The following is a 25,792-nucleotide window of genomic DNA, read 5'->3' on the forward strand; positions in this document are numbered from 1 at the left end:
CCTCCTAGAGCCCCATGAGGCAACAGGGGCTGACCGCGGGTTAATCTGAACAGGTCTTGCATCGAAGGACTTGCCTTCTTCTTCCTCACTGTCTCCGCCTGTCCTCCTGGGCTATCTCTAGTTTCTCGGGAATAGGTTAAGAGATAATCTATTAGGTGTACCCAACCTTTGACATTGTAATAGAGCATTGTCATCTACAAAGTTGACGCTCAAGAACTCTTCGGTGGAGTTAACAAAAACAAACCTGTCTTAAATAAGTTTAGTCTTGTGTCTGACCACATTGATAGCCGTCTTTAACCATATGCTGTCCAAGGGCCATGGCTGGACATTTCTGCAACTAGTCCTTCAAATATCAAAAGGGTAAGCCTCGCTGTGTACAGAGTCCTGCCCATCATCGCCAGACAATGGCCGGACTTTCACATCGAATCGGCCTGATTTGGGGAGGATGCCTAGCTCATGGCTTCCTGCTCTCCCTCTCTTTGACCTCAGAAGATGGAGGAAGAAAGGTAGGAAGAAGCATGGGGGAGGGAGAACTGACTGAGTAGGGAGGGACGGGGTCAGGGGCATCTCATTTCGTTGATTTTGGCCTGTCAGTGTGTACGTGTGTGTGTGTGTGTGTGTGTGTGTGTGTGTGTGTGTGTGTGTGAGAACGTGCGCTTTGCAAAACCCACCACAAAGGAAAAGAAAATAACTACAAGGAAGAAGGGGGCCTTTGGGTGACTCACTGTCAGGAGCAGCAGCATGGATCAAGGACACATCTGTCAGCACGTGATACATGCATGCGTGGCATACACGTGCGCGCCCACACACACACACACACACACACACACACACACACACACACACACAGACACACCCCAGTCACACATGCCACACTCTCTACTTCAGTCCCCCCGCTGGAGCCAGGGTCCTTCACACTGACTTCCGGATCCATTCGCTAAGTTCGCCTGCCATCGTCCAGGTCTCTTCTGGCCTGTCTCTCCGGCCGTCGGCACCCTGGCCTGCCGAGGCCCTTGAGGGCCATCTACCAGATGTAGCCTCCATCGTCTGCCTCACCAGCCTCACCCTCCTCCTCCTCGGCCTCCTCTCCTGCCTCTTCTGTCTCCTTTTCCTCCTCATCCTCCCAGCCGACGCCGCTTCCAAAGTCCCCTGAGAAGCCCACGATGTCATCTGTCGGGGAACAAGGGGAGGGCCGATAAGGAACCTGCCGCATCCGCTCTCAGCCAGGGGTCCTGCCCGGCACACATGAACCCAGGAGCAGGTCCTCAGGAGGCTTCCGGCGCCAGCAGCTCTTACCGCAGTCGGGGTTCCCGTGCATGCGTGTGCCGGTCAGCTCCAGGCCCAGCTGGTCCACGCACCAGCAGTCACCACTGCTCTGGTCACACTGCATCTTCCGGTAATAGCCGTCCTCATCACAGCTCGGGATGAAGACACCTGAGGGTCAGAACAGGAGCCCTGAGGGTGGGCTCTGGAGTCCTGTGTGTGAGGAGGGGCCCAGAGAGCCTCAGAACCTGGCCAGCCTGGTACTGACATCCCGCCTTCCCCAAGAAACCAGACCCAGGCCTCCTTTCCCCAATGTCCCTAAATCACATGCTCGGGCTACTTCGAGGGCGCCATTGACTGCTGATGTTTCTTGGGATCCATGGCCCTCATCTTGTGGGACATTCTGTCCTGATCACATTAGAAAGTTTGATCCCACTCTGGACTTATTCCAGCCAGGAGTGTAGGGATTCTCTTCCTTCCTCAAGGCCCACTTGTTCCTCTCAGGTCCCCAAACTATCCACTAGGCGTCTTCTGAGAGGTTTAGTTGGGGGATAAGAGCCACAGAGACAACCAGGGTGACATTGGGTACCCTAGAATGGGGAGCCTGAGGCACAGGGACCTGCTTCAGGGAATGGATGACAGAGTCGCTTCCTCTCCAGGGCTGGAGGCCGGTGGGCCCAGTCAGCACAGCCTTGTGGGTACTTTAGGGCTGGGTCTTCATTTAGCGCATCCGTCTCATAAACCCAGTCAAGTGACTCTCAAGGAGCTACAAGGCCTGCACCGTGTGCCTGCCTCTCAGGATCACTGTACCCTCAACACTCTGGGGCTGCATGGGTCCTTTCCTGCTGGCTTTTGTTTTGTTTTGTTTGGAGACCTCAACATTTTTCCTGATTCCAACAGTGTATGTGTCTGGCTTATTATCCTCCCTTGGCACCAGGCCCTACCCCCACCCCCCGCCCTGCCCTGCCGCCACACACACACACACACACACCTACACCTTCCAAGACCAGTCCCTCAGAAAGACCTCTGCTGACCTCTCTGAGGAGGCTCGTGACCACCTGCGCTGTCCCTCAGTCCCTACACAGCAGCCTGAGTCGGGAATTCTCTTGGCGTTTTGATCTGTGTGATGAGCGATCCCAGGGCTAGTCTGTCTGAAGGCCTTACAGGGCCAAGAACCTTGTCTGCCTGCTCATCAGTTCCCACCTAGGCTGGGCTGGTTCTCTCATCTCTCCAGGGCTTTCCATTACAACATGAGTGAGCATCTCCCATAGAGGGGCCCCCGCTCCAGTCTTAGACGCGAATCTGGTGCAATGCAAGTAGATTCTCCAGCAGTGGTCTGGACAGCCGTGAAGTGCTTAAACACACTTCTGGAAGGGCAGCTGAGGAGACGCTTGCCTATCAAGCCCGTGAAACCAAGAAGGGCGTTTTCCTGCGTGGTCCTGGGCCAGGCCCTCCTGTAGGTCCATCAGATGCTATAAAGCAGGGCGGCTGGTATCTCCGGGCCTCGAGGGAGCTCAGGGCAGCACCCCGGCCTCCTCCTCTGCACCCCTCCTCACCTGGCTTCTTCTTGGCTGCCTCTTGGATCTGTATGCGCTCCAGCTCTGCCAGGCAGGGGGGCTCTGTAGAGAGAAGCAGTCTTAGGGTTGACCCATGGTGCTGAAAGCACACTGAGCCCCCTCCTAAACTTAGAAACTCTTGTTGGGGCTCTGCAAAATAAAACACCTGGGCTCTCAGGTTTTATCAGACCACACCAGGGTGGTGCAGGTATGCACTGATCCCACTAAGATCCCCAAGCCCAGGGCTCTGCTTGGTGAAAACGCCCCAGGTCGAATTAAGGGAGGCCACTACAGCTTCAGACAGGCTAAGGATCCTAAGAATCCCAGAGTTCTCTCTCTAGGGTTGTTCTCATTCATAGGATGAGTTTTAAAAAAAAAAAAAAAAAAAAAAAAAAACCTTTAAAAGGGAGCTGGGTGTGGTGGTGCACGCCTTTAATCCCTTTACTCACAACACTCTGGAGACAGAAGCAGGTGGATCTCTGTGAGTTCAAAGCCAGCCTGGTCTACATAGATGGTTCCAGGATAGCCAAGGCCAGATAGTGAGACCTTGTCTCAAAAAAAAAAAAAAAAAAACTAAACCAAAATTATTGTGGTGGTTTGAATAGGAATGGCCCCCATAGACTCATGTGTTTGAATATTTGGCCCATAGGGAGTGACACCATTAGGAGGTATAGCTTTGTTGGAGTAGGTGTGGCCTTGTTGGAGAAAGTGGGTCACTGTGGGGGTGGGCTTTGAGGTCGTATATGCTCAAGCTATGCCCAGTGTGGCACACAGTCCCCTCCTGCCACCTGCAGATGTAGAACTCTCAGCCCCTTCTCTACCTGCAAGACGTCATGCTTCTCAACATGATGATAATGGACTAAACCTCTGAAACTGTAAGCCAGCCCCAATTAAATGTTTTCCTTTATAAGAGTTTACCGAGGTCATAGTGTCTCTGCCCAGCGACAGAAACCCTAACTAAGACAAACACAAAACAAAACTTAACTCCCAGGCCTGAAATGAGCTGGTTGGTGGCTCATCTCTACTGTCTGAGCCCTTGGGGAGACCCTGGCCTTCCAAACCAGAAGTCTGCCTGATAGTAAAACCAAACAGTCCAAGCCTTCTGCATGTGCAGAAGGGATGGGATGAGCATCAGGAGCCTAGGAATACGCATGCTGGAGCAGCACAGGCAGCAGGGAGGCTGGTCAGCACACCGAAGACAGACAGACTGCCCATGAGGCCTCACATCACAGAGGGATGCGTGACTCCCACGTGCTGTGTACCCACATTTCCTCAGTGTGTGCTCACCACAGCCTCTGAGTTAGATACTGTCATCTCCTAGTTCAGACACAGAAAGTGAACTCACAAAGATGTGGTCACCTGTTTGGGACCCCAAAGGAGCATATGGTGGAGCCCGAGCCAAGCCTCGGCCTTTGGTGGCAGATGCTTCTCATACAGCGGTCAGGGATTTGACCATACAGGGGTCAGGGAGGCAGGCACCGGGCCCACTCCAGCTGCTGGCCAGGCAGCTCACTTGCCCCTTTGATACCACAGATCCCCCATCATTTGCCTCGTGGCCGAGGTGATTTCTAAGCACACATCCAGCTCTGGCTCTGAGCATACACAGCTAACAAATGCCATGCAGCAGGTGTGAGGATACACCCTGTGGTCCCAGCACTACAGGAGGCTAAGGCAAACAAGGGCATCACAAGTTCAAGGCCAGCCCTGGGATATAGAGTGATTTCTAAAGCCAGCTTGGTCTATAGGATAACCCTGTCTCAAAGAGAGGAAAGAAACACAAATAAAAGCCAAAGCTGAGTGTGGCGGTGTATGCCTGAAGTCCCAGCATTGGGGACTACAGGAAAGGTTGGTTTCAGATACATAGTGAGTTCCAGAACAGCCTGGGGTATATGAAATCTTATCTCAAAAAAAAAAGAATGCCTTCATGTGTGTCTTCACACAAACGATAACTTACATAATCATTTGTTTGGGGCCAAGAAGACATGCCCATCAGAAGGGGAATCACTGAAAAGCTCCTGCGTCTTCAGCTCTGAGATCCTCACTTGTACCATCCCCCCTCAGATTCTCCAACAGGCCCCCAAAGCTTCACATTCATAACTGTGTGTTTATCATGTGTGCATGATGTATGTGTATATGTGCGCGTATGTTCGTGTAGTTGAGAGGGCAGGCATGGGCATACTGCCACCGTGCATGTGAAGAGAGTTCTCTCCTTCCACCTTTACGTAAGTTCTGGGGCTGGAGCTCAGGTCATCAGGACTAATGCTTTACCCACTGAACCAGCCCTTAGCTCCCACATTTATTATCTTTCTTCATACCTTTATTTATTTAAAGTGCACACGCTTCAGGACCCACAAAATCCAGTCCACCTGGGACCCTGCCCAGGGAGAGAGCTAAGTGTAAGCTGCCCTGGGTTCTAATACAGCAAGGAGTGGGGCTGGGAAGGCTCTGGGCCTAAGCATGTGACCAAGAGGCAACCAACTATTATGACTACCAAAAAGAGGCTGGAGCTGGGGCTGAGGTCCCCAGATAGGAAGTCAGTGCCAGGGAACCACAGGGCCGTTACTCACTCTCCCTCCAGAAGCAGAAACACCACTCGGCGGTAGAGACGCGGCCATCTTTGTAGGTATCGCAGGAGTTGAAGAAAGGGCGGATGCAGACCTCGTACTTGTCCAGGTTGATGGCCGCCAGTTCCGTCTGGTCCAAGAAGAGGTCTCCACTGGTGTCCAGCTTGGAGAACATCCAGCCGATGGAGTCCTTGCAACTGGCCCCCAGGTTCTTGTCCAGCCCTGGGGAGGAGACCGGAGTTCAGGTACGCTCTGCTGTCTGTCCAGGCATCTCGCTACCCCTTTCTCAGCCCCAGACCTCTGTTCAGACTCAGGTTAACCTGAAACCTAGCTTTGGGGTTCAAGAACAGCCAAAGGCCTTTGCTTCTACCCCTACACAGAACTGTACCGGAACCACTTAGGCCCATTTTCTAAGCCCTTCAGATTATGTTTCTTCAGTACTAGGGATCAAACCCAGGGCTACAATCATGCTCAGCAGGCCCAGAAAAATCTTCCCTTTCCTTGGCTAACCCCCGAAGAGACTAAGCTCCGGTGCCCACATCATATCATGGCGGAAGCCAGCCTCCCTTCTTCCAGGTGACGCTCTTTGGGAGTTCACCTCATAGGCCCAGGATCTGACAAGAAGGGGCACACCTGTCTGCTGGGTCCCTTCCTGTCTCCTTGACCCCACCCCAACCCCAGGCAGAGCTTCCGGTCCCCACGCCACCTGCAGGGTTGGCTGCACTGCTGGCCGAGCCATTCTGCTTGGAGTTCTCACGGAGGAGCTGGAACCAGTCCCGGAGTCTGTCCCCCAGGTCGGCCAGGTCCTGTCCTGTGCAGGTCTCTGCAGTACAGAACGGAGCAGAGGTCCGGGGAGGCATGGGGTGAAGCAGCAGCAGGCCTGGGGGCTGGGCAGTGTTCAGCGGAGCAGGAGAAGGGGGAAGGGACTTCCTCTCCTCCCATCCCCTACCCCTACCCCTTGCTCTTCCCTTCCCTCCCATCTAAAGTCTAGCCAAGCTCCTTGTGGAGGGGCTCCCTTCTTCTCTCCCACTTCCCTAGCATCCTGGGAAGAGAAAAGGGACGAAGCCCCAGTGTCCTGCTCTGTATTACCAGGACCCCACAGACCCCACCTTTCCCTGGCTGGGCTGGTATGGCCAATTGTTCCTTCCCATTCTGCAAACTTCCCCAGTTGCCCAACTAGGCCCAACACCCCGGGCCTAGCGATGGCTAGCCACCCGGATTACCTGACTTGCCGTCGGTCGTGGACGTAGTAGCCTGCTCCGTGGGACAGGGACAGGGGCCCTCACATCTCACTGCCAGCTGCTTGCTGCTCAGACACGCCTGCTGTTCCAGCTTACACTGCACGAGAGAGCTCAGGCTAGGTGACGGGGGCTCAAACTATGGGTCCTGCAGCCAGGGGCCCTGAGGGTTTCTATCACTCTGGAAGGAAGGACCGTGGGGTTTTGTGCTTGCTAGGGACCAAACATCAAGGCCAAGGGAGGCTCAGGGGGCTGTGCCCAGTGCCGTGAGCTGGAGGTGGAAACCAGGTCTCCTGGACCTTTACTGGTTCCTGCCCACAAGACACCTTGTCCTCTCACGTGGGATACAGCTTTATTCCTCCTCCTCATCTGCCTCCTCTCTCTTCTCCTCCCAACTCCTCTCTCCTGTCTCCTTCGATCTTCTTTGTAAGCTCCATGGTTCCCACATGCAGTCTCGTACCTAATGTCCTTTCTCTCTCCTCTCTCTCTTCCCCACATCACCCTGTGACCACAGCCCCTCAGCAAGGAACCCTCACATCTATACCTAAGCCAACCCAAAGTCTCTCCCCAGGGCTGGCGAGATGGTCAGTGGTTAAAGGGCTTGTTGTACAAGCACGGGGACCTGAGTTTAGATCCCGAGAAATCACATAAATTACCAGGTAGGCATGGGGGCCGACCGTAACTCCAGCCTCAGAAGGGAGAAACAGGGAATCCCCCCAGGACAGTGTGGCTAACAAGACTGGCAATGTCACTGGACTTTCGGTTTAACTGAGAAACCTTAACCCAAAGACTAAAAATGAAGAGCAATGGAGAATGAGTCCCAGCATCAACCTGAGCATGTGTGCGCATGCACACGCGCACACACACACACACACACACACACACACACAGGAAAATAGGAGAAGAAGAAGAAGAAGAAGAAGAAGAAGAAGAAGAAGAAGAGGAAGAGGAAGGGAAGAAGAAGAGGAAGAGGAAGAGGAAGAAGAAGAGAAGAAGAAGAAGAAGAAGAAGAAGAAGAAGAAGAAGAAGAAGAAGAGGAAGAGGAAGAAGAAGAAGAAGAAGAAGAAGAAGAAGAAGAAGAAGAAGAGGAGGAGGAAGAGGAGGAGGAGGAGGAGGAGGAGGAGGAGGAGGAAGAAGAAGAAGAAGAAGAAGAAGAAGAAGAAGAGGAAGAGGAAGAAGAAGAAGAAGAAGAAGAAGAAGAAGAAGAAGAAGAAAGGGGGGGGTCTCCTCGACTCCACGCTAGCTAAGCAACCCTAGCTTCTCTAAAAACATTATTAACCAGCACCTACGCTTCTCTGGAACTCTTACGTTTATAAAAGTGCTTTCACAAATATTTATCTTCTCAAAATTCCACAAGGTAGGAGTCGGTTCCCTCCCAAGGTTCTTCCCTGCGCCTTCTGATGGAGACTGTGCCCTGCCCACACCGCCCCCTGCTGGCTGGTGAACGTCAAGACCTCGGCGTGGAAGTCCTTCTCCCCAGCAAAACTGACTGACCATAGGAGCTCCCTCCTTCCATCCAGGGCTCTGAGCACTTGTGTGAGCATTTCCCTGGCTTAGTCCGTGTGCATTCCCTGCCCTGACATCCCTTCACCTCTCTTCCCTGCCCCTCACCTGCCCAAGGTCAGATCACCCTGGCCAGGGCTGAAGGGCTGCATTGAACACAGTGACCGAGCCCCATATCCCTCCGAGGACCTCTTCAGGAGGTCAGTCGGTGGTCCCTCTCCCCGCGCGCGCGCGGCATGGAGTACACCCCACCTCCGCCTCACACGTGACCAAGGCTCCTCACCACCGAACTGTAGGTGTGCCCATCAGAGCCACAGACTGAAGCGAGCTGGGTCATGTGACAGGGCTTGCAGGCGGAGTCTTTGTTTCCATGGAATTTCAGAGCCGGCTGTTTGATCCTGTGAGAATGGATGGGGAAGATGTGGGGATGGAGGGAAAGATAAGAGAGCCGGCAGGAGGTCCCTGAGACCCTTTCTGACAAGAGTCCACTCCAGCCACCTACAGTAAGTAGACTGCTCACCCATCCTGCCCATCCCTCCATCAGACCCAGCTCCTAAGAATGGACCAACTGGGCAGGACATGGACTTTTCCAGGGAGCAAAGAGAGGTCTGACTGCAAGAGGGATCCACCAAAGCAGAGGTCCTGGGCTACACCTTGCACACCCAGTTATTTTGTCTAACCCCCCAGGGAGTTATTGTTGTGTTTTTTCATTAACATTTGCAAAATGGGAGCATTGGCATAAAACCCCCAAACGTCCCTTAATGCTGCCTCCTCCATAGGCCCCAGAAACTACAGTCTTCAATATTTTGTGAAATCCCCACATGTCAGAACAGGGGAGTTCAGATGGTCTGGTCTAACCTGTTTGTCTTAGACACCCAGGACACCCAGGTCAGAGAAGAGCTGTGCCTCCCTAGGTCCTGTGTTTGGTATGATCTCTCTCTCTCTCTCTCTCTCTCTCTCTCTCTCTCTCTTCCTCCCTCCCTCCCTCCCTCTCTTCTTTCCTCCCTTCCTCTCTCTCTGTTTTGACTCATTTATGGACAGCCAGTTGCCATAAGGCTGAGGGCACCCAGACCTTCCTAGGGAGCCTTCCCGTGACTAGGAACTCACACCTCCAATCAACAGCCAGAAACAAGTGGGAAGGGGGCATCCAGCCCCAGCTTTGGCTGCATGCCCGTGGAACTCTGAGGTCTGCACTTTCACAAGTATGGTCTCCTCTATCCTCTGACACCAAAACATCTCTCCAGGTGGGAATCCGTTTCCTCCCGGGTTCTTTCATCTTCTTCTGGAGACCATGTCTTCCTGCCCACACTGCCCCCTGCTGGCTGGTGACCATCACAGACCCTGAGCCAGGACCAACCAAACCAATAGAACCAATCCTAGGTGTCCTGACCCTTGGAAACAATCTGATCACGTGATCTTGTTCTGAGCCACTCAACGATGAGTGATGTGTTTTCCAACAGTAGATGCCTATTACGTAAGGAGGGGATCATCTGGGGCTGCTGGCTCCTGTCACTCACCTGTGCTCCAGCTTCTTGCGGCTGATGCACATGGCCCGCTGGTAGCCTTGGGCGATGCACACCTTGTGGCGACTGCACTTTACCTTCTGGCAGGGGTCCTTGGTGGTGTCCAGGGCTGTGGGGACACAGGGATGGGACACTGACCACCTAGGAGAACCCAGGATCCCCAGTCCAACTGCAGACCCCAGAGGTCCCTCTCCCCAGCAGCCCTCAGTAACCAGAGTTCAGGACTTCGAGTCCCGGGCCCAAGGTGCCTGTCTGTTCAGAGAGACCTAGAGCAGAGTCATGGCTCTTCCGTGCCCATGGGTGTCAGACTCCTCCCACAGACACCTGGGAGGGACACGCTACCTTCATCTCCTTGCTGATTGTCTTCCCAGCTCTTGATGTAGTCATCCTAGGAAGGGAGAGAGGGATGGAGGGAAAGGAAGGGTCCCATCACATCTCAGGGCTAAGGCTCGATGGCAGGGACCAGGATGGGACCTGAGGCCTGGACCACTATGGTTTCCATGGCAACTTCAGGTGCCCACCCTGGCACTGCCCATAGCCTCCCCACACTCGATACTCCTTCCCAGTCTCTCCCACACTTCTCTCCACCCCACACTGGTGCTGGCAGGGGAAGAGAAGACAGCCGGGGTGAGCGAGGCCTGGGTTGTACTCACTTCGACTTCCTGGAGACAGGATGCCGTGGAATCCACAGGAAATGGAGCCGGAGAAAGAAAGAGAAAGAAGGAGGGACTTCAGTGTGAGGCCCACCCTCAGACCATGAGTCCCAAGGCATCCCTGGCCGCCTCTGGTTGTGTTTCTGGGCCCAGTCCCCCAGCAACACCGTGTGGAGGTCAGTGTTCCCCCATCTTCATCACAGAAAATCTGCGCTCTGGGTAAGCTGTAAGGTTTAAGGCCCGTGGTTTTGAAAGGGGATCATAAACCCAGCCCAAGCCTGGCCCCGCCACCAAGGCAGATGTCTGAGGGGGCCGCACTGCCTGGGAATGGTGTTTCTCGAGCCTCTGCCCTGGGTATCTGGGAAACAGCACCCGGTTTCTGCCTGCAGCCCCTTCTTTGGCAGGTACTCTGCTATCACCTGCCCACCCCGTGAGGGAGGTGTGAGGAGGAGCCCTCTCTTCCAAGCTGTAGGAAAGCTGGGTTTTGCTCCGAGTTCCTTCCTTACAACAGAGCCCAGATGGTGCACACTGGGATGGGGACATCAGCACCAGTGGTGACAGCTTCCCTGATGATCGTGGACCAGGAAAACCGAAAGATCCTTCTAGGTCACATGAGCCAGCCCTTCACGGGCGGAGGAAACAAGGACATTCAGAGATGGGCAATTAGCCGATTCGGATCACACCTTCCCTGAACCAGATCTCTGATGGCCGGCATAGCCCTCTCTTCCCACTACATCGCAGGGTCTCTGAGACCCGCTCTGTTCCAGACCATGGCCCGAGGACCCCAACCTGGCCAGAGAGAAAGCTTCCCATCTACCTCCGTTAGCTTCTTCCCTTTGCCCTTCGGGGTGGAGACACTTGTTGAGAAGCATTGAACAGCTTCCGGGGTGTCTGGAAGAAACTCTGCCAGGCAGGCAGGAGCAGCTTCTGGGCCCTGGGGGATATTAGTACTGAGAGCCAGCCACCACCCTTCTCTGCATGGGACACGGTGAGAAACCACATATAGCTACCTGCAACCTATCCTTACCTTTGCCATACCTCTGTCAGAGATGTGCAGGGGTAGGGGTGGCATGGGCCTGGGGTTTAGCTGTTATGCCCAGGAGAAGAAGGCATGGGGCTCTGGTATCAGCGGGTACCCCAGTGGGTACACAATGAAGAGATGAGGGCTTTGAAGCCTCCTCTGGAAACTGGCAGGCAACGGGACAGCAGGGATGAAGGTTCCCAGGGCAGAGCCAAGCAGGCAATAGTCAAAATAAATGGACCATTCATTCAGGCCTACTTAGGCGTGTACATGTATGCCTAGGGGCACATATTGAGTGTGTGTGTGTGTGTGTGTGTGTGTGTGTGTGTGTGTGTGTTGTGCAGCCATGTATGCACATCCATCCTCCTTACTTGTATGAGTATGGACTTAAGCATACAGATGTGCAGCACATAACCATGGGGTCTCTTAAGGCCAGCCACCAGTGCCAGATGGTTAGTATCCAGAAATGAAGTAGCAGACCCCACTTCTGTGAACAGCCTCCAGTTTTCACACTCAGCACAGCCTTCCTGCCTCTTCCATAGATAGGGAAGGTATTAAGAGATGGGTGGGAGAAGAGGGAGGGGCCGAGAGGAACAGGCTTCCTGGGAGGGAGGGTCTGGCTCTTAGGATGCCTCTGCCTGCCTCTCTTGTTCTCTGTGGCTCTCCCATCTGGCCTCTCCCCTACCCCTAGGGGGCTCTCCTCACCCTGGACTCCACAACATGCCCAATCAGCCAAGTGTCTCCCAGCTCTTGGGCTCAGGGCTTGCTCTGGAGGCCACAGGATGAGTGCCACCCTCCAACCCCCACCTGGCCTTTTGCTGGGGCCAAAGGATGACAGTTCAGTTCTAGCCCTTTTCCAACAGTATCTTGGGGGCAGAGGTCCTCTGCTGGAATCCCGCCTTATCGAAGACGGGAAATGGCCTGAGAATAGCCAAGTAGCTGAGGCTAGCCCGGATTACCAGGCCTGAGGCAGAAGTAGGCACCAGCCTCTTTGAGCGGGAGGTGTGGCTGTCTTCTGCTGTTCCCATTCTTTCTTGGGAAGAAGGGTGGGGCTCTGGTTGTAAAGTGGGAGAGGGAAGGCATGGTGTCGCATGTCTATAATTCCAGCAGTCAGGAGCTGAGGCAGGAGGAGATCCAGTTCAAGGGCAGCCTAGGCTACATGTTGAGATCCTGTGTCAAGCACAGAGGACACTATGATTGGCTGGGATTTGGGAAGCAGGTGTGAGTTGGCTGTCCTTGACTGTCAAGATCTGTGCTCTCAACACCTGCCTGCTCCAATGCCACAACGGGCAGGACCTGAGGTGATCGATGATCTGCTATGATCCTCCCAGTCGGGGGCGCCCACTGAGGGCTTTGGAAGCCACTCACATACTTCAGCTGAAACCCACTACAGCTAGACTGTGGATAGAACCCTTGGGACTCGGTACAAAGTGGCTTTTTAAAGCTTAAGAATGTCTGATTAGAAACTCAAGTGATGGTGGGGAGGGCTTTTAAGAATCCACCCACGCCACGCCCCACCCCAAGGAGGGGGTAGCCTCCATGCTGACCGAGGACAGAGAGGGACAGAGGAGGCCCTTCTGGATAGGAGTGACATTCCAGAATCCAGCTAAGCCCTGTAACCCCACTGCCATACACAGTTGGGGAGGGCCTGGAATCCCTTGCATCTCAGCCCCTCACCCCTGGGAAGGCAGAAGCAAGTAGCCAGGCTGATGAGAATAGGAGGCCCTGCAGTTACCCAGGGTCCCAGCTTTCCCTTGTTAGTACCTCGGGAACACTCCTGGCCTCTCTCAGAGGAACATGCCTCACATTGAAGCTGTTATGTCCACAAGAAACTCAGATGTAGGTACAGAGAATGGGGACAGAGATGAAAGGTGAGGAGCCCTTGAAAGCTGAGGAAAGAGGGGTCCCTTCTGGGGAGCAGAGTCCAGTGGGCATGGGAAAAGAATCATTCCCCATTGGGGTCACAGGGAAGGGGTCAAAGGCATCTTTCAGGCAACATGGGAATGGTCGTTCTGGGGTAAACCTGGGAAAACACTGAGGTCAGATGCGGGCGGCCAGTACCATCGACGAGCTGATGAAGGTGACTGTAGCTAGCTGGGAATTACAGCCTTCCTGCGATGTGTCTATTTATGGTACCCAAGTGGGCTCGTTAGAGGCTGTGAGAAATGACCAGACAAGGGCACCTGGGTCTTCTTGGGAAAGAGGATGCCCTATGGCTCTGCTACAATCCATCCTCACCTGACAGGTTTTTCTGAGCCTTTCTCCAGTGCTCTGGAGCAGGAGCCAGAACAGAGGGGAGATGGATGGGTACCCAGAGTTCTGGACTGATGGAGAGACATGCCTCTCTTCCCTGGCTAGTACACTCAGTAGGATCACATTGGACAGGTGAGAAAAACTTCTGGAATGTATGAATGCACCACGTTTATAAAGAATGGTGATTTTAGGCTCATCAGCTAAGAGCACTGGCTGCTCTTCCAGAGGTCATGAGTTCAATTCCCAGCACCCACATGGCAGCTCACAACCATCTATAATGGGGTCTGATGCCTGCAAGCATACACGCAGATAGACTACTTATATATAAAATACATATATTTTAAAAAAGAATGGCGATTTTAAAGTAAACTCCCAGGCTAGAGCTATAGTTCAGTTGGTAGAGGGCTCACCCAGCGTGCTGGACGCCCCAAGTTCTATCCCTGGGAGCATAGAAACTGTGTGTGGTAGGTAGCTCACTTACAATCCCAGCATTCCAAAAGGGGTAGAGGCAGGAGGATCAGAAGCTCAAGGTCATCTTCAGCTACGTGATAAGTCGAAGACTACCCTGAGGCATAGGGGACCCTGTCTCTTTAAACGAATAAATAAGAAATAAGTCCTTTCCAAGTACTTTGCAGCAACACCATTAAAAATTGAGAAAATCACTTTTAGGGTTGTAGGGAAACAGAACAACCGGGCAGAAGATGATCAGAGCCAGACCTGGCATCGCCACCGTTCCCTGCCTGGAAGAGAGACGCAGGGGGAAAGGCTGCGAGCCAGGAGTATGTCCTTCAAAGACCACTCATCCACAAAGGCTTGGATCTCTCTCTCCCCCTGCTCATCCCAAGCCCAGGGTCACAGGAGGGAGAACCGTGTAGATCTCCCGACACCCAAGTACCATTAGGGACTGCTGGAGTCACATGAGTTGGTTCTGGTCAAGGTCTGGACAGCCCGCCCAGGCTAGGGCTCAAGTCCATACTCCCTCCAGATGTGTATCTTCTGGTATTCTGCTTCTGCCCGCTGATATCTTCACCTCCACCAGAGCCCGGGGAAGGAAAGAGCAGCCATTCTGTCTGAGGGAGCTTCACATACTACAGGTGGAATGCCACACTGCCCTCTCCAAGCCGCCTCACTCCCTTCCCCACCTCCTCTGCCTCCCCTGCCACCCTTGCCAGTCCACACCGGTCCTTCAAGACAGCTGAACTTAAATCTCTGCAGAAACCCTGTTGGCTCTGCATCCGCCTTCCCCAGGCCAGTGGCCAGCGCAACGCCCCCCCTTTTTTTTGATCATGCATTCATTTATTTAGAAGGGTGGATGGACAGACAGACAGACAGACAGGATAAGAGAAAAAATATTCCTATCGGAGTATTACAAGATGTTTCCTCTGCGGGTTAGGGATGCAGAAAGCATTTAGCATCTTTTTGTTCTCCCTCTCCCCCCACCCCATCTTCAAATTTTTCTGTAACAAACATATATTGCTTTTATAGGAAAGGGGGGAATCACTGTAAATGTCACACTTTGAAGCCTTTCCCTGGGTCCCTGACACCTCCAGAAGGTTCATCTTTTCATCTGTGTCTGACCACCTAGTCCATCGTCCACCCAGGGGTCTCTCAGCAGGCCATAGCTCTGCACAGCTAGCTGCCTTCTCCACTTGGCACGTGTGTTCACGGCTGAGCCCAGACCAGCTAGCTGTCTATCAACCCTGCCCCAGCATCCTCTTCCCAAACCCCACCCTTGCCTGGTTATCCTACCTCGGAGAGTCGAGTGTTGCTTTGGTGACCCCCAGCAATGCTTCCCTGCCTTATTGACACAGCCAGTTCCTTAAGGGAAGACACCATATAAAGTTCAACCTTCCCTGCCCGGCACCCAGTGACACAGTATAGCGCTAGTAACAATAGCCAACATCTTTCCCTCAAGTACCACTGGGGGAAGCATTATGCTAAGTACTTTCTACTCACTGCCTTGTTTACTCTTCACCCGAAACCCTAAGAGAAACTTGCTGTTGCTATCTCCGTTTCTCAAGTGACGAAACCGAGGCTCAGTGAGGCTAAGTGACTTATGAAGGATCTCACCGCAACTGCATGACAGAATACTGGTTCCAAAACCCATGCCCCTAAACAGCACACCGTAAATGTTAACTGATAAAGAAAGACTTAGGTCGGGTAGAACCAGGAAGTCCAATCCCAGGCTGTGGTTTCTCCTACAGGTCAACATGCTTCAAGGAGTCCCGAAGTCGGGACAGGGAGGGACTGGCATTAGAGGGGGCAGATTTTTTCCGGAGGAGGGGCGGCGCTCCTTTCTCCAGGTCCTTTCCAGAAATCTCTTCACCCGCCCCTGGTTTTGCAGGTTTGGAGCTAACCCATCTCCTGCTTTTGATCTCTGCAGCTCAGCTCAGTTGCCATGGAGACAGGCCCACTGCGCCAAGCTGGGGGAATGACGAAGTGCGCAGGCCTAGTGGGCTTAGGGGGCACATGCTGGGTATTTTGGACGCTGTTTACTTCCTGTCATCTTAATTAGCCCCCCCCCCCCCGAATCACCAGCTCACTTCACAGCTTGAGTTATTAACCCAATCACTTCCATTTGCTGGGGGCGCGTAAACGGAGGGGACCCAGCAGAGAACCTGCCCTCCAAGACCCTGACACCCACCCTCTCTCTGCAGGAAAATGACCCCTTACCCGGACGCCCAGCGTGGAGTCAGGGTGCTAGCTTCCTGCTTGGCTTTACCACTGGATGCCAGGCCCGAGTCACCCACCCAGGACAGACTCTCCTTCCTTATTTGTGAAACAGGGATGAGACCTCACCATCCTCTGTAATGCTTGGAACCAAGATGGAGGGATGCGGGGGACAAATGCCATGCTTGGCCTGGGAGACATGGGCCGGGACCATAGCAGCCAGGCTCTCTGCGTGCACTTGACAGCATGGGGACAGAGGTGGTCACCAGGGGCCGCCAGCACCTCTCCACGAGGAGACTGTCACAGCACATTCACAGGACAGAAGCAGCCCGTCAAGAGACCCTCATGAACCTCGGCTTCTGTAATTCTGTTATGGCATTTTTATTTTCATTTTCTTAATAGACCAAGAATCTCTAAAAATGTAAGTGGGCCAGGTCTCGCCTAAGCACCAAGAGGCCTGATCTCTGACCAGCGTTTCACTTCATTCCAGAACCCACGTAACTGGTGCAGGAATGTCCCTCTCCCCTGGGAAAGGCCCAGAGTTGGGGGGGGGGCTCCTAGGGTACCTTCTCTTGTCATTCCCAAGACACAGCCACAGAAAGAGTTGAGGAGGGGAGAGGTCGGACTGCCTGGTACAGCCTCTGCCTCAGTGAAGGGAGGGTTGCCTGGGGCGGGGCATCATCAAACACCTGCTCCTCTCTCTCTCTCTCTCACAGGGTTGTGCCCACTGTGAGGCCTGGGCAAACAGACAGAGACAGGCATCTGGGAGACACCCCCCTCCCCCCCCCAACCTCTTCTCCCCTCTCAGGAATTTCCTCCAAAGGTAAAAATGTGCTTCTCATTGCTCCCTGCATGCCTGGAGCCTGGCCTGGGCTCAGGTATGTCTGGACCAACGCCCCAGCCCATGCCAGACAAGGCCGGAGCATGACCTCCCATGACTCTAGCAGGATCTACACTACCACTGCTACTACTACCCAGTCCTTGGATCCTATAACCCAGCAGTGGCCCCCGCTGTGTGTGAAAGGGTAGAGAAGAGGAGAGAGGCTACGGGGCTGGGCTCTATTCTGAACTGTCCAGGGGCCTTGGTCTCCGGGCTGGACCCAGGGCTGGATCAAGGTTGCAGTGCCAGGATCACTGAGGAAGACGTCAGCTACAAGCTGAGGAGACATGAGCCTGGAGTGTGGAAGAACATTAGACCACAAGAGCAGAGAGAGTCTTGGGCACCTGGCCTTTGGGGTCCCTTTCTTCATAGATAAGATGTGGGGACTGAGAGCTGGTAAGGCCCTGGGGTACTGTTCTTCCAGATCTTTCAAATGAAAAAATGAGAACAGAATAGGAAAAAAAAAAACTGGATAATTCACCACCATGTCTGCAGGCCAGTGCCATGGGCCCGGGGGGCAGGAAAGGTGGGCAGCTGCCTTCAGCCAAGCATAGGCATACAGGACCAGGGACCTGGAGGATAAAGGGAATGGGGACCATCTTTCCTTATGTCCTCATCCCTCTGAGGAAGGTAAAGATGCCCAAATAAACAGCCCAGCCCAGAGCCCTTTTCCCGCCACACCTTCGTGGCCTGAACCTATGACCCCGTAGCTGGAAAGTAGCAGTAGGGATTAGAGGATGGTGGGGAGGGGTGGGACCCTTCCTGGCCATCACGCTTTCCACCCTGTGGACGTTTCTGTGGAGCACCTACAACACTCTGAACAGGAGAGGGTGCCCCCCCCCCCCGAGGCAATCTATCCCCAGATCCTGCCCCCAGGGAGAAAAGTGACAAACACATTAACTGCTTCAGCAGGAGGGCCCTTGAGAGCCAAGCGATAGCGCTGCCCCGAGGCAGCAGCACCCGCAAGTGCCGAATGAGCCTGCAGCCGGTGAACAGGGAGGAAGGGGCTGGTCCTGCAAGAGGGTGCTGATGATAGTCTTGGCAGGGGGCTGTCAGAGACTAGCCCGCCCCAGCACCACAGCTGAGCCCATGTCTGCTCAGCAAAGCTGGACACCATGACATTTAAACTCTGCCTCCTAATTGCACCCACCTGTGATTCCCCTCGCTCAGGAGGTTGAGGCAGGAGGATCAATCAGTTCAAGGTCAGCTTTGGCTACATAGTGAGTTTGAATCTAACCTAGAATATACAATACCCTGACTCAAAAAAAAAAAACAAACTAACTAAACTCTGTATCCAGGCCTAGGCCTACACCTGGGTGTTCCCTATCCACGGTCCTAATATGGACCCACGTGGCCCCTGGGAGAGACTGGAAGAGACTATGTTACAGGCTATGCGCCTGGGGTCCACCCCACTCCAAACTCATATACGGAACCCTAAACCCCACTGTAGGGTGGTATTAGGTCAGGTGACAACCTTAGGAAGTGACTAGGTTTGGGTGAGGTCATTAGGTCAGAACACTTAACAATAGGATCAGAGTCCACATAAGAAAAGAACAAAAGGATCGAGGGGCAGAGCACTGGCTGCTCTTCCAGAGGACCCAGGTTCAATTCCCAGCACCCACATGAGGGCTCATGGCTGTCTGGAACTCCAGTTCCAGGCACACACACACACACACACACACACACACACACACACACACACACACACGTGGTGCACAGACATACATGCAGGCAAAACATCCATAAGATAGCATAAACAATTTTTTTTTTAAAAGACTGGTGCTCAAACTCATGAGGACATGGCCAGAAGGCCACCAGTACCAGAGAAAGGAAGCCCTTGCCAGGCACCTTGACCTTGGACCTCCTGCCTTCTTGACTATAAGCCTTGTTGCTGATGTGTGCCCATCTATGGCGCTTACAGCAGATAAGCAATAGTGGAGGAGCTGAGCACCTTTCACCCCAGCACTTGGGAGGCAGAGGCAGGAGGATCTCTGTGAGTTCAAGGCCAGCCTTGGTCTACACAGTGAGCTCCTGGACAGCCAGGACTGCATAGAGAGAAACACCGGAGAGGGCTGGTATGGCTGAGGTAACAGAGAGCCTATTGCTCAGTCATGGAACCTTCCTCAGGAGGAAAAGACAAGCCTTTCCTTGAACCCAGAGACTCTCCATCCAGTTACGGGCAGAGGACAGGTATGCTCCTGGACCACTTCCCAGGGATCACAGAATACTCAGAGTTCAGTGGATCATTTCCATTAGTCTCTGTGTTAAACTAACGAGAAGGTCAAGGTTCAGAAAGGTAAAATAGGTTCCTCGGGATCACACAGCTAATCTGTCTTCCCAGAAGGAAGAGAAACAGAGCACTCTGCCTGGGCCCTTGGGATGTGAGGCAGGACAGAGCTCTCCCATTCTCCAGATAACTCTGACCTCATGGAGAATGAGGTGGCATGGGCTGTCTGTCTCCCTGAGAACGGTCGGGAGTCAAGAGGAGCATCAGGCAGCCTACTCGAGCAGCAAGCCTCTTCTGTCCCCCTCTCCCCAGGCCTGGCGTCCTGCTGGCCCCTCAAATCCATCACCATGCCGCCCTGTTCTGGAGAGGCCAATCCTCTAGTAGGAGAAGAGTCAGAAATCAGGGTGGAGGAGGAAGCCAGTGAAGGACCTGGTCTGCTCCCAACCCAAATTATAGAATCCCTTCTGACCCACTTTTGTGTTCTCACAAACCCACACCTCCTCACAACACAGGCACAGATTGTCCCTACACTCACACTGGCCTAGAGGTTGGGAGCAGGAGGGGACAGTCATCTGGGGACCCTTCTGCAGCTTCTGGCCTATTGGTGTCCACAAAGATATGAGACTAGCACACAGCCAGTGGATGAAAACCCTGACCCCCTGCTCTGCAGCCTCTGGGATCACCACAAAGCCCCGGGTGCGTAGACCCAGATCCACAGCAGATGAGGGAACTAATCAAGCCACTGTACCAGCCCTGACATGAAGAATGAGGCAGGTTGTGGGCCAGGTCCAAAGACAATATTCCATCTGATGCTTTCTGTGTGGCAGGGGTGGCCTGCAGGGGATGCCCTCCTTCCTGAGTGCACACTCATGCCAGCCTCCCAATCTGAAGCTGAGGCTCAGAGGGCTGGTATGATGTGCTTGGCATCCTGTGGGAAGAACCTGAACCCAGGGCAAGCTGTCCTAGAACTCTATACTCCCTGTCCCTCCAGGCCAGGTTGGAGAATACGCTAGTAACAGGCTGTTGATGACACTGGGTCTTTGTCATCCTTCTAAGGAGATGCTGCTCCTTCCTGGGACAGCCTTGGAAGCTGATAAGGACACAAATCAGGGGACACTTGATTCATTACAGTTGACCCTTTCTCCCCCATTCAGTAAAGACGAGGAATGTCAGATAGCCTGAAAACAAAGCTGAATTTACACGACAGATTCAAATCCAACTTCTGGAACTGGGGGCGCAGCTCAGTTGGTACAGTGCTTGCCTGGTGTGCACAAAGCCCTGAGTTCAATTCCCAGCACTGAAGAAACCGGGCACAGTGGTACATGCTTGTAATCCCCGACCTGGGATACTGAGCCTGTCTCAAAGGAAAAAGGCAGCAAACTCTCAGCCCTGCCGTTTCCTAGCTGTGGATCCCCCCAAATAAGCCACTCCGTGTCTCCGTTTCTTTGACCATACAAGGATAGACGACCAAGGGACCATGGTCTCCCGGGCTGTGGAGAGGCACAAGAGACAACGCATATTGGGAAGGCTCACACTGCCATCGCCAACTCAACGTGGATGAAGAGCGTGCCTCTGGGTGCCAAGCACTATGTTCAACACTCACAAATATAATTAAATTTTAATGGAAGTGGAGTGCAAAACCAGAGAAGAGCCAAGAGGAAAGGGAACAGTCAGTCCTTCCCAGCCAAGCTCTTCGGAGCCAGCCAGGGAGACTCAGCGTAATGACCTTCTCTTCTCAAGTGCCCGTATCCATGAGGCCCTGCATGCTGTGTTCCAAGACCCATTGACAAGTCTGACTGAGCTCTGCAAGGAGTGAATTTGGATATGGGAGCACTGAAGAGCAGGACTCATAAAAAAGCATAAGACTGCTCTGGGCAGAGAACCTTGGAGCCATGAAGCCAGGCTTAGCCCACTAGCGACCTACTCCATCATGAATCCAGTCCTCCCTCAGAGAAGAGTAGCAGGCATTAGAAAAGACCTACAGGCCCAGGATGAGCGAGCCCTGTGCCCACTGGAGGGGAGGATTACTCCGCTGATAAAGTCTGTCTCTCTGATAATCCTAGTGCTCATCCAGAGAACAGTAATCGGAAGGCCCTCCTCACCCAGCCGATTCCATATCCAAGCAACACCCCAGAGCCTCTCCCTCCTCGGGCCCCTCTGACATTATCTCCTCCATCTTCCCCACTCATCTGTCAACTGTTCAACGAGACAGCCCCTTATCCATGTTATGGATGCAGTCTACCCTCTCGTTCGCCTCTCTCACCTAGCCAGACCGGTGGCCCTATGCCATCTGGGATGACTTAGGAACCAGGGTCAAGCTCAACCTGGCAGTCCCTTAGGGACTCCCCCCAAAATTCCTTTTTCTCTCAGGAAGAGCTGATGTTCTCACAGTTTCCAGAAGAGCTGACCCGATGGAGACGGATGTAAAGATCTTGGCTGCAGTGCCTGACCGGAGGCCCCCAGCTCTTAGGGCGGGATGGGAAGTGTGCTCAGCACTGGCCGAGTCCCTAAGTCCAGCCTGTGCAGCACACAACTCCAGGGGGCGCCATTCACACCGTGGCACGGCTGCAGTTATGCAAGGCAGTGGCTCTGAGCTAGCAGCCTCCTTTTTGTCTTTCATAGAGGCTGCCAACAGAGTCCCACAAGGCCACACCCTCCCGTCTCATCCTCTTTGTCCTACTTCTCTCTCTGACCCCATCCTCCTGCAGCCAGGGCTCCCCCAAAAATGGGGTTTTAGAGAAAAATCCGCGTTTTTCAAAGCACAAATACCACCTCTCCACCACCAAACCAGGCTCTATGAATCCTGCAGGGGCTGGTCCTGAGATTGTAATGTTAGTGCCTTCCTTCTGATGGAGGTGGGGGTGGTGGTGGCACCATACAGGGAGACAGGTGGGCAGCCCTGAGCTGGGGGTCAAGCCAGTCAAGCATTTATCGGCACCCACTGTGTTGGCTGCTGGAAGCAGGTGGACGGAGAGAAGAGAAAGGAACCTGTTTATTTTTAAACCCTCGCTGTTCTGATTAAGCGGTTCTTTTTCCCTCTGACCTTCACTAGTCCCAGGCAGATCCAACAGCCAGAGTCAGAGGGAGGCCTGGACCAGTGACACATAGACTCCTTCCGGAAGGACCAGCTTGCTGCTGCCCCCTCATTGCTGGACCGCAGACTGACAGGGGACTGCGCTAATCTGAGCTGGTCCTGCAGGTGCCTGGGGAAGGCCTCGCTGGGCCTCAGGCTCTCTAGGCTGGTGGGTCAAAGACGGAGATCAAGGCCCACTATGTGGTCCCCGAGGATGCCCCACACAGCCTGGGGACCTGGATGCGGTTGGTTGCTCCTTCAGTCCCCTCTCCAAATGAAATCATGTCAGTTTGACTTTGAAAACAAAAAACATCCGAATCTCTGCCTCTTCTCATAGTGCCCTATCTGTGTTTAAAAAAAAAAAAATAATGTCTAGACAGATACCCCAGGCCGGTTCCCAGAAGAAAAACTGTAAATACCAGTTCTACATGCTCTGACAGAGTGTGTTCACGGGCTCCCTCAGCCTTCTGGGTCACTGGGCATCTGTTTTCTCACTAACAACCCGCAGCATGCTGTATCAGCAGTGCACTTTACAATATTAAAACAGGCTCTTTATTCTGAAACAGAAACTGTTGAATAGGAAAAGAAAAACATCTAAAGAACTTGTGGATGATGGAAGTTTAAGAAGTGAGGACAGTCATGGTGTGACTTGCCTTGTACTAGGTGGGTAGGATGAGAGAATCTGGGAAATGAGGAATAAGAGCCCAAAGTAGAAGAGGCTTTTGGAGGTCGGGGAGTCAGCTAGCGCCACATCCTGGGGCGCTCGCTCTACGTCTCCGAGCCCATCCCCCCACCCCCATCGCCTCTTGAGGTGCCCAGGGAGCAGCCACGCCCTCCCTTCCTCACCCCTGCCCACGCCACCATCTGCGAGGCGCGGCCGGGGCCGCCCTGCGGGAGGGAACGCGCCTCCTATTCCCTCCCTGATCTACAGGTGCGGGTAAACAGAGCTGCGGCGGCGCCGGCCGGTCCGCAGCCACCTCCCCACCCCCACCCCCACCCGCAACGCTCGGCCCAAGGTTAAGTCCAGTTGCGGCGGGCGTCCGCCAGGTCCCCCCTAACCCAGCTCCTGGGGCTCTTGCTTCTGCTTCTCACGCCCTCCGGACTAAGGATGGGTCCCCTGGGTTTCTAGCCTGGCTCCCTCGCCAAGCGTGGTCCAGGAAACCCAAGCCTGGGTTGTTGCGCACAAGGACCCTAGCCTGGCTCTGGCGGCCACCCTGAGGGGGGCCTTGGGCATTTTCACTGTGCCGCCCTCCCCCCATTATGGACACGCCTTCCATCATCTCTTATGAGGGTTGGGGGAACCCTTTTCCAAACTCAAAGCCTTGACCACCGCTCAGTCCTTGCGCCTTGGTCCCCTTCCTCCGAAGCCCAAGGTGGGGACGCAGGACACCCATGCGGCCGCTACCTTCCCTGCCAGCCCCACCCAGACCTGCTGCCTCTGCCAAGGCCCGTGTGTGCAGCCTGCAGCATCCACCCGGCAGGGGCCTGGCCCAGGGACCGATGGCAAGGAGGGGACAGGCGGGGCCCAGCAGCAGCCCGGGGCCCGGGTCCCCACATCCCGCACCCCCGTTCCACATCAAGCCACCGGGCAGACCCTGTCGCGAGCGTGCGCCCTCCGAGCATGTCCTCGCCTGGGACTCTCCGGGAGGCTGCGGGACTGAAGGTCCCAATGCCGATGGCCACGGGAACACGGGAGGGGCGCGGGGTTAGGACTCTCGGTGTTGTTTACTCTTGGAGCAGTTAGCCCCGCAGGCCGGAGAGGCTCTGGCTCCGACACGCGGTAGCGGCTCCCAGCGCGCTCGGGGTCTCTGCTCCCAGCTTCCCTCCCGGAACCCGCGCCCGGCCCAGCCCTCCGCGCCCCTCCGCTCACGTCTCGGAAGCGGTTCCAGTGCTTAATCTTGCCGCTGTACTGCGAGATGGACGCCAGCCATTGCTCGTCCTCCATGAAATTGCCGGGGGTCTCGCCCTCCTTGAGCCCCTTGGCGTCACCTTCAGCCAGGGCGACCACTGCGAGGAACAGCAGCGGCAGCGCCAGCCGCCCGTAGCCCGGAGCGGTCATCGTGGTCTGGGCTTGGATCTAGGTGGGGGGGTCTCGACTTCTGCAGGATTTGATGTCCTTCCCTCCACCGCGCCGCTGGCGAGGCGCTGCGGTCCTCCTCAGCCCTCCTCCTGCGGTCTGACTCCAGTGACTGACGGAGGGTGGGTCGTGGCTGAAATGTGACCTGGTTAGCAGATGCACTTGTCTGAAAAAGCCCAGCGCTGGACGCCGGGAGAGAGAGAGAGAGAGAATCAGAGAGGCTGCGCCAGCGGGGGCTGTGTCTGTAACTGTAGCATCAGCATCACGTTTGACATCATCATACCTGGTTTAAAAAAAAAAAAAAAAAAAGGAGGGGGTAGATTTCAAAGCAGAGCGCTGGATCAGAGCAGCCAAGCTGCAGCGCAGGGCTGCGCAACCCAGCCCAGCTCCCAGGGAGTTGCAAAGCAAGGAAGCAGAACCCTGAGATGGCCCTGCTGTCTATCCAAGGATGGACAGCCAAGAAGGGCCCCCGGGGTCTTTCATAGGGCCGGAAAGAGGACGAAAACTCTCGGGTTACCAAGCCAGTTAGGCTCAGGTGTCTAAAAGGGAATCCGGCCACAGACAATTTCTTCTCCCCCCCTTGCCTCCCACCCCTCACCCCCCACCCCCGAGTGGCCTGTGCCACAGCTCTGACAGCTGGCTCCCTGCGAGGTACGGCCGGTAACGGGGTAATGGGTGGCTTCCTTGAGACAAAGGCGGTCTAACAACTGGCTGCCTCTGAACTATGGTTCCCCAGACCCACCGCTCTTTTCAACGCATGGCCTGAGCGCTGAATGGCTGGTAAAACAAGGGCAGATGTCCTCCTCCCCAGGCAGCTGTTTAGGACCTGGCACCGTTTTGTGAGCTTTTCCTAGGGCAACCGGAAAGGAGGGCTGTCTAGCCATCTCATCTGCCTTGATTTTGCAAATCCAGACAGGCCCATTTGCTTATGGTTCAATTTCATGTTGAGTTTGATAAGCCCCTGGGGAAGGCGACAAGGTGGGAGAGGAGGCTGGTTTTGTTGGAGGTTGTTTAGGCTTTTGTTAAAACTGTGACCCTAGTCATTGCCTATAGACATGTGTTGACTTACCAGCTGGGAAGGCTGGCAGCTGGGCACAGACCCATGATCAGAGAAGAAATGGGATTTACATTACAAATAAATTGGAGAGTATGACAGGGGAAGACATATTGAACTTTCAGGCCCCAAGCCCTAGAGTGTGTGTTGTGTTTGTTTGTTTTTTTTTTTTTTTTTTTATAAAAAGACTTGGCTGCTGCAAGGTTAAAATAAGAAATTGAAGACAATGGAAGAACA

At 54.2% G+C, this 25,792-nt stretch overlaps 1 protein-coding gene across 1 annotated transcript; it reads right to left on the reverse strand.

Annotated features, from left to right (window-relative positions):
• Positions 1 to 839: 839 nt before the first annotated feature.
• Spock2 (SPARC (osteonectin), cwcv and kazal like domains proteoglycan 2) lies at positions 840 to 24,740 on the reverse strand. Its single transcript, XM_059282132.1, has 10 exons — positions 24,295 to 24,740; positions 9,990 to 10,035; positions 9,642 to 9,756; positions 8,408 to 8,522; positions 6,607 to 6,721; positions 6,090 to 6,206; positions 5,387 to 5,605; positions 2,820 to 2,882; positions 1,297 to 1,434; positions 840 to 1,170 (listed from the first exon to the last, which is right to left on the reverse strand). Exons 1-10 carry the CDS (start codon positions 24,481 to 24,483, stop codon positions 1,025 to 1,027), a joined length of 1,263 nt encoding a protein of 420 aa, XP_059138115.1. The 5' UTR covers positions 24,484 to 24,740; the 3' UTR covers positions 840 to 1,024.
• Between the last annotated feature and the right edge of the window lie 1,052 nt (positions 24,741 to 25,792).

Source organism: Peromyscus eremicus, chromosome 16_21, assembly GCF_949786415.1.
Source record: "Peromyscus eremicus chromosome 16_21, PerEre_H2_v1, whole genome shotgun sequence".
In the NCBI taxonomy this organism is placed as follows: domain Eukaryota; kingdom Metazoa; phylum Chordata; class Mammalia; order Rodentia; family Cricetidae; genus Peromyscus; species Peromyscus eremicus.

Coding starts and splice junctions, on each gene's coding strand:
- Spock2 (XM_059282132.1), bottom strand. CDS start 24,483: ATGACCGCTCCGGGCTACGGGCGGCTGGCGCTGCCGCTGCTGTTCCTC. Junction 2,883..5,386: donor TTTCTGCTTCTGGAGGGAGA/GTGAGTAACGGC, acceptor TTCTCTCTACAG/AGCCCCCCTGCCTGGCAGAG. Junction 1,171..1,296: donor GCACGGGAACCCCGACTGCG/GTAAGAGCTGCT, acceptor GTTCCCCGACAG/ATGACATCGTGGGCTTCTCA.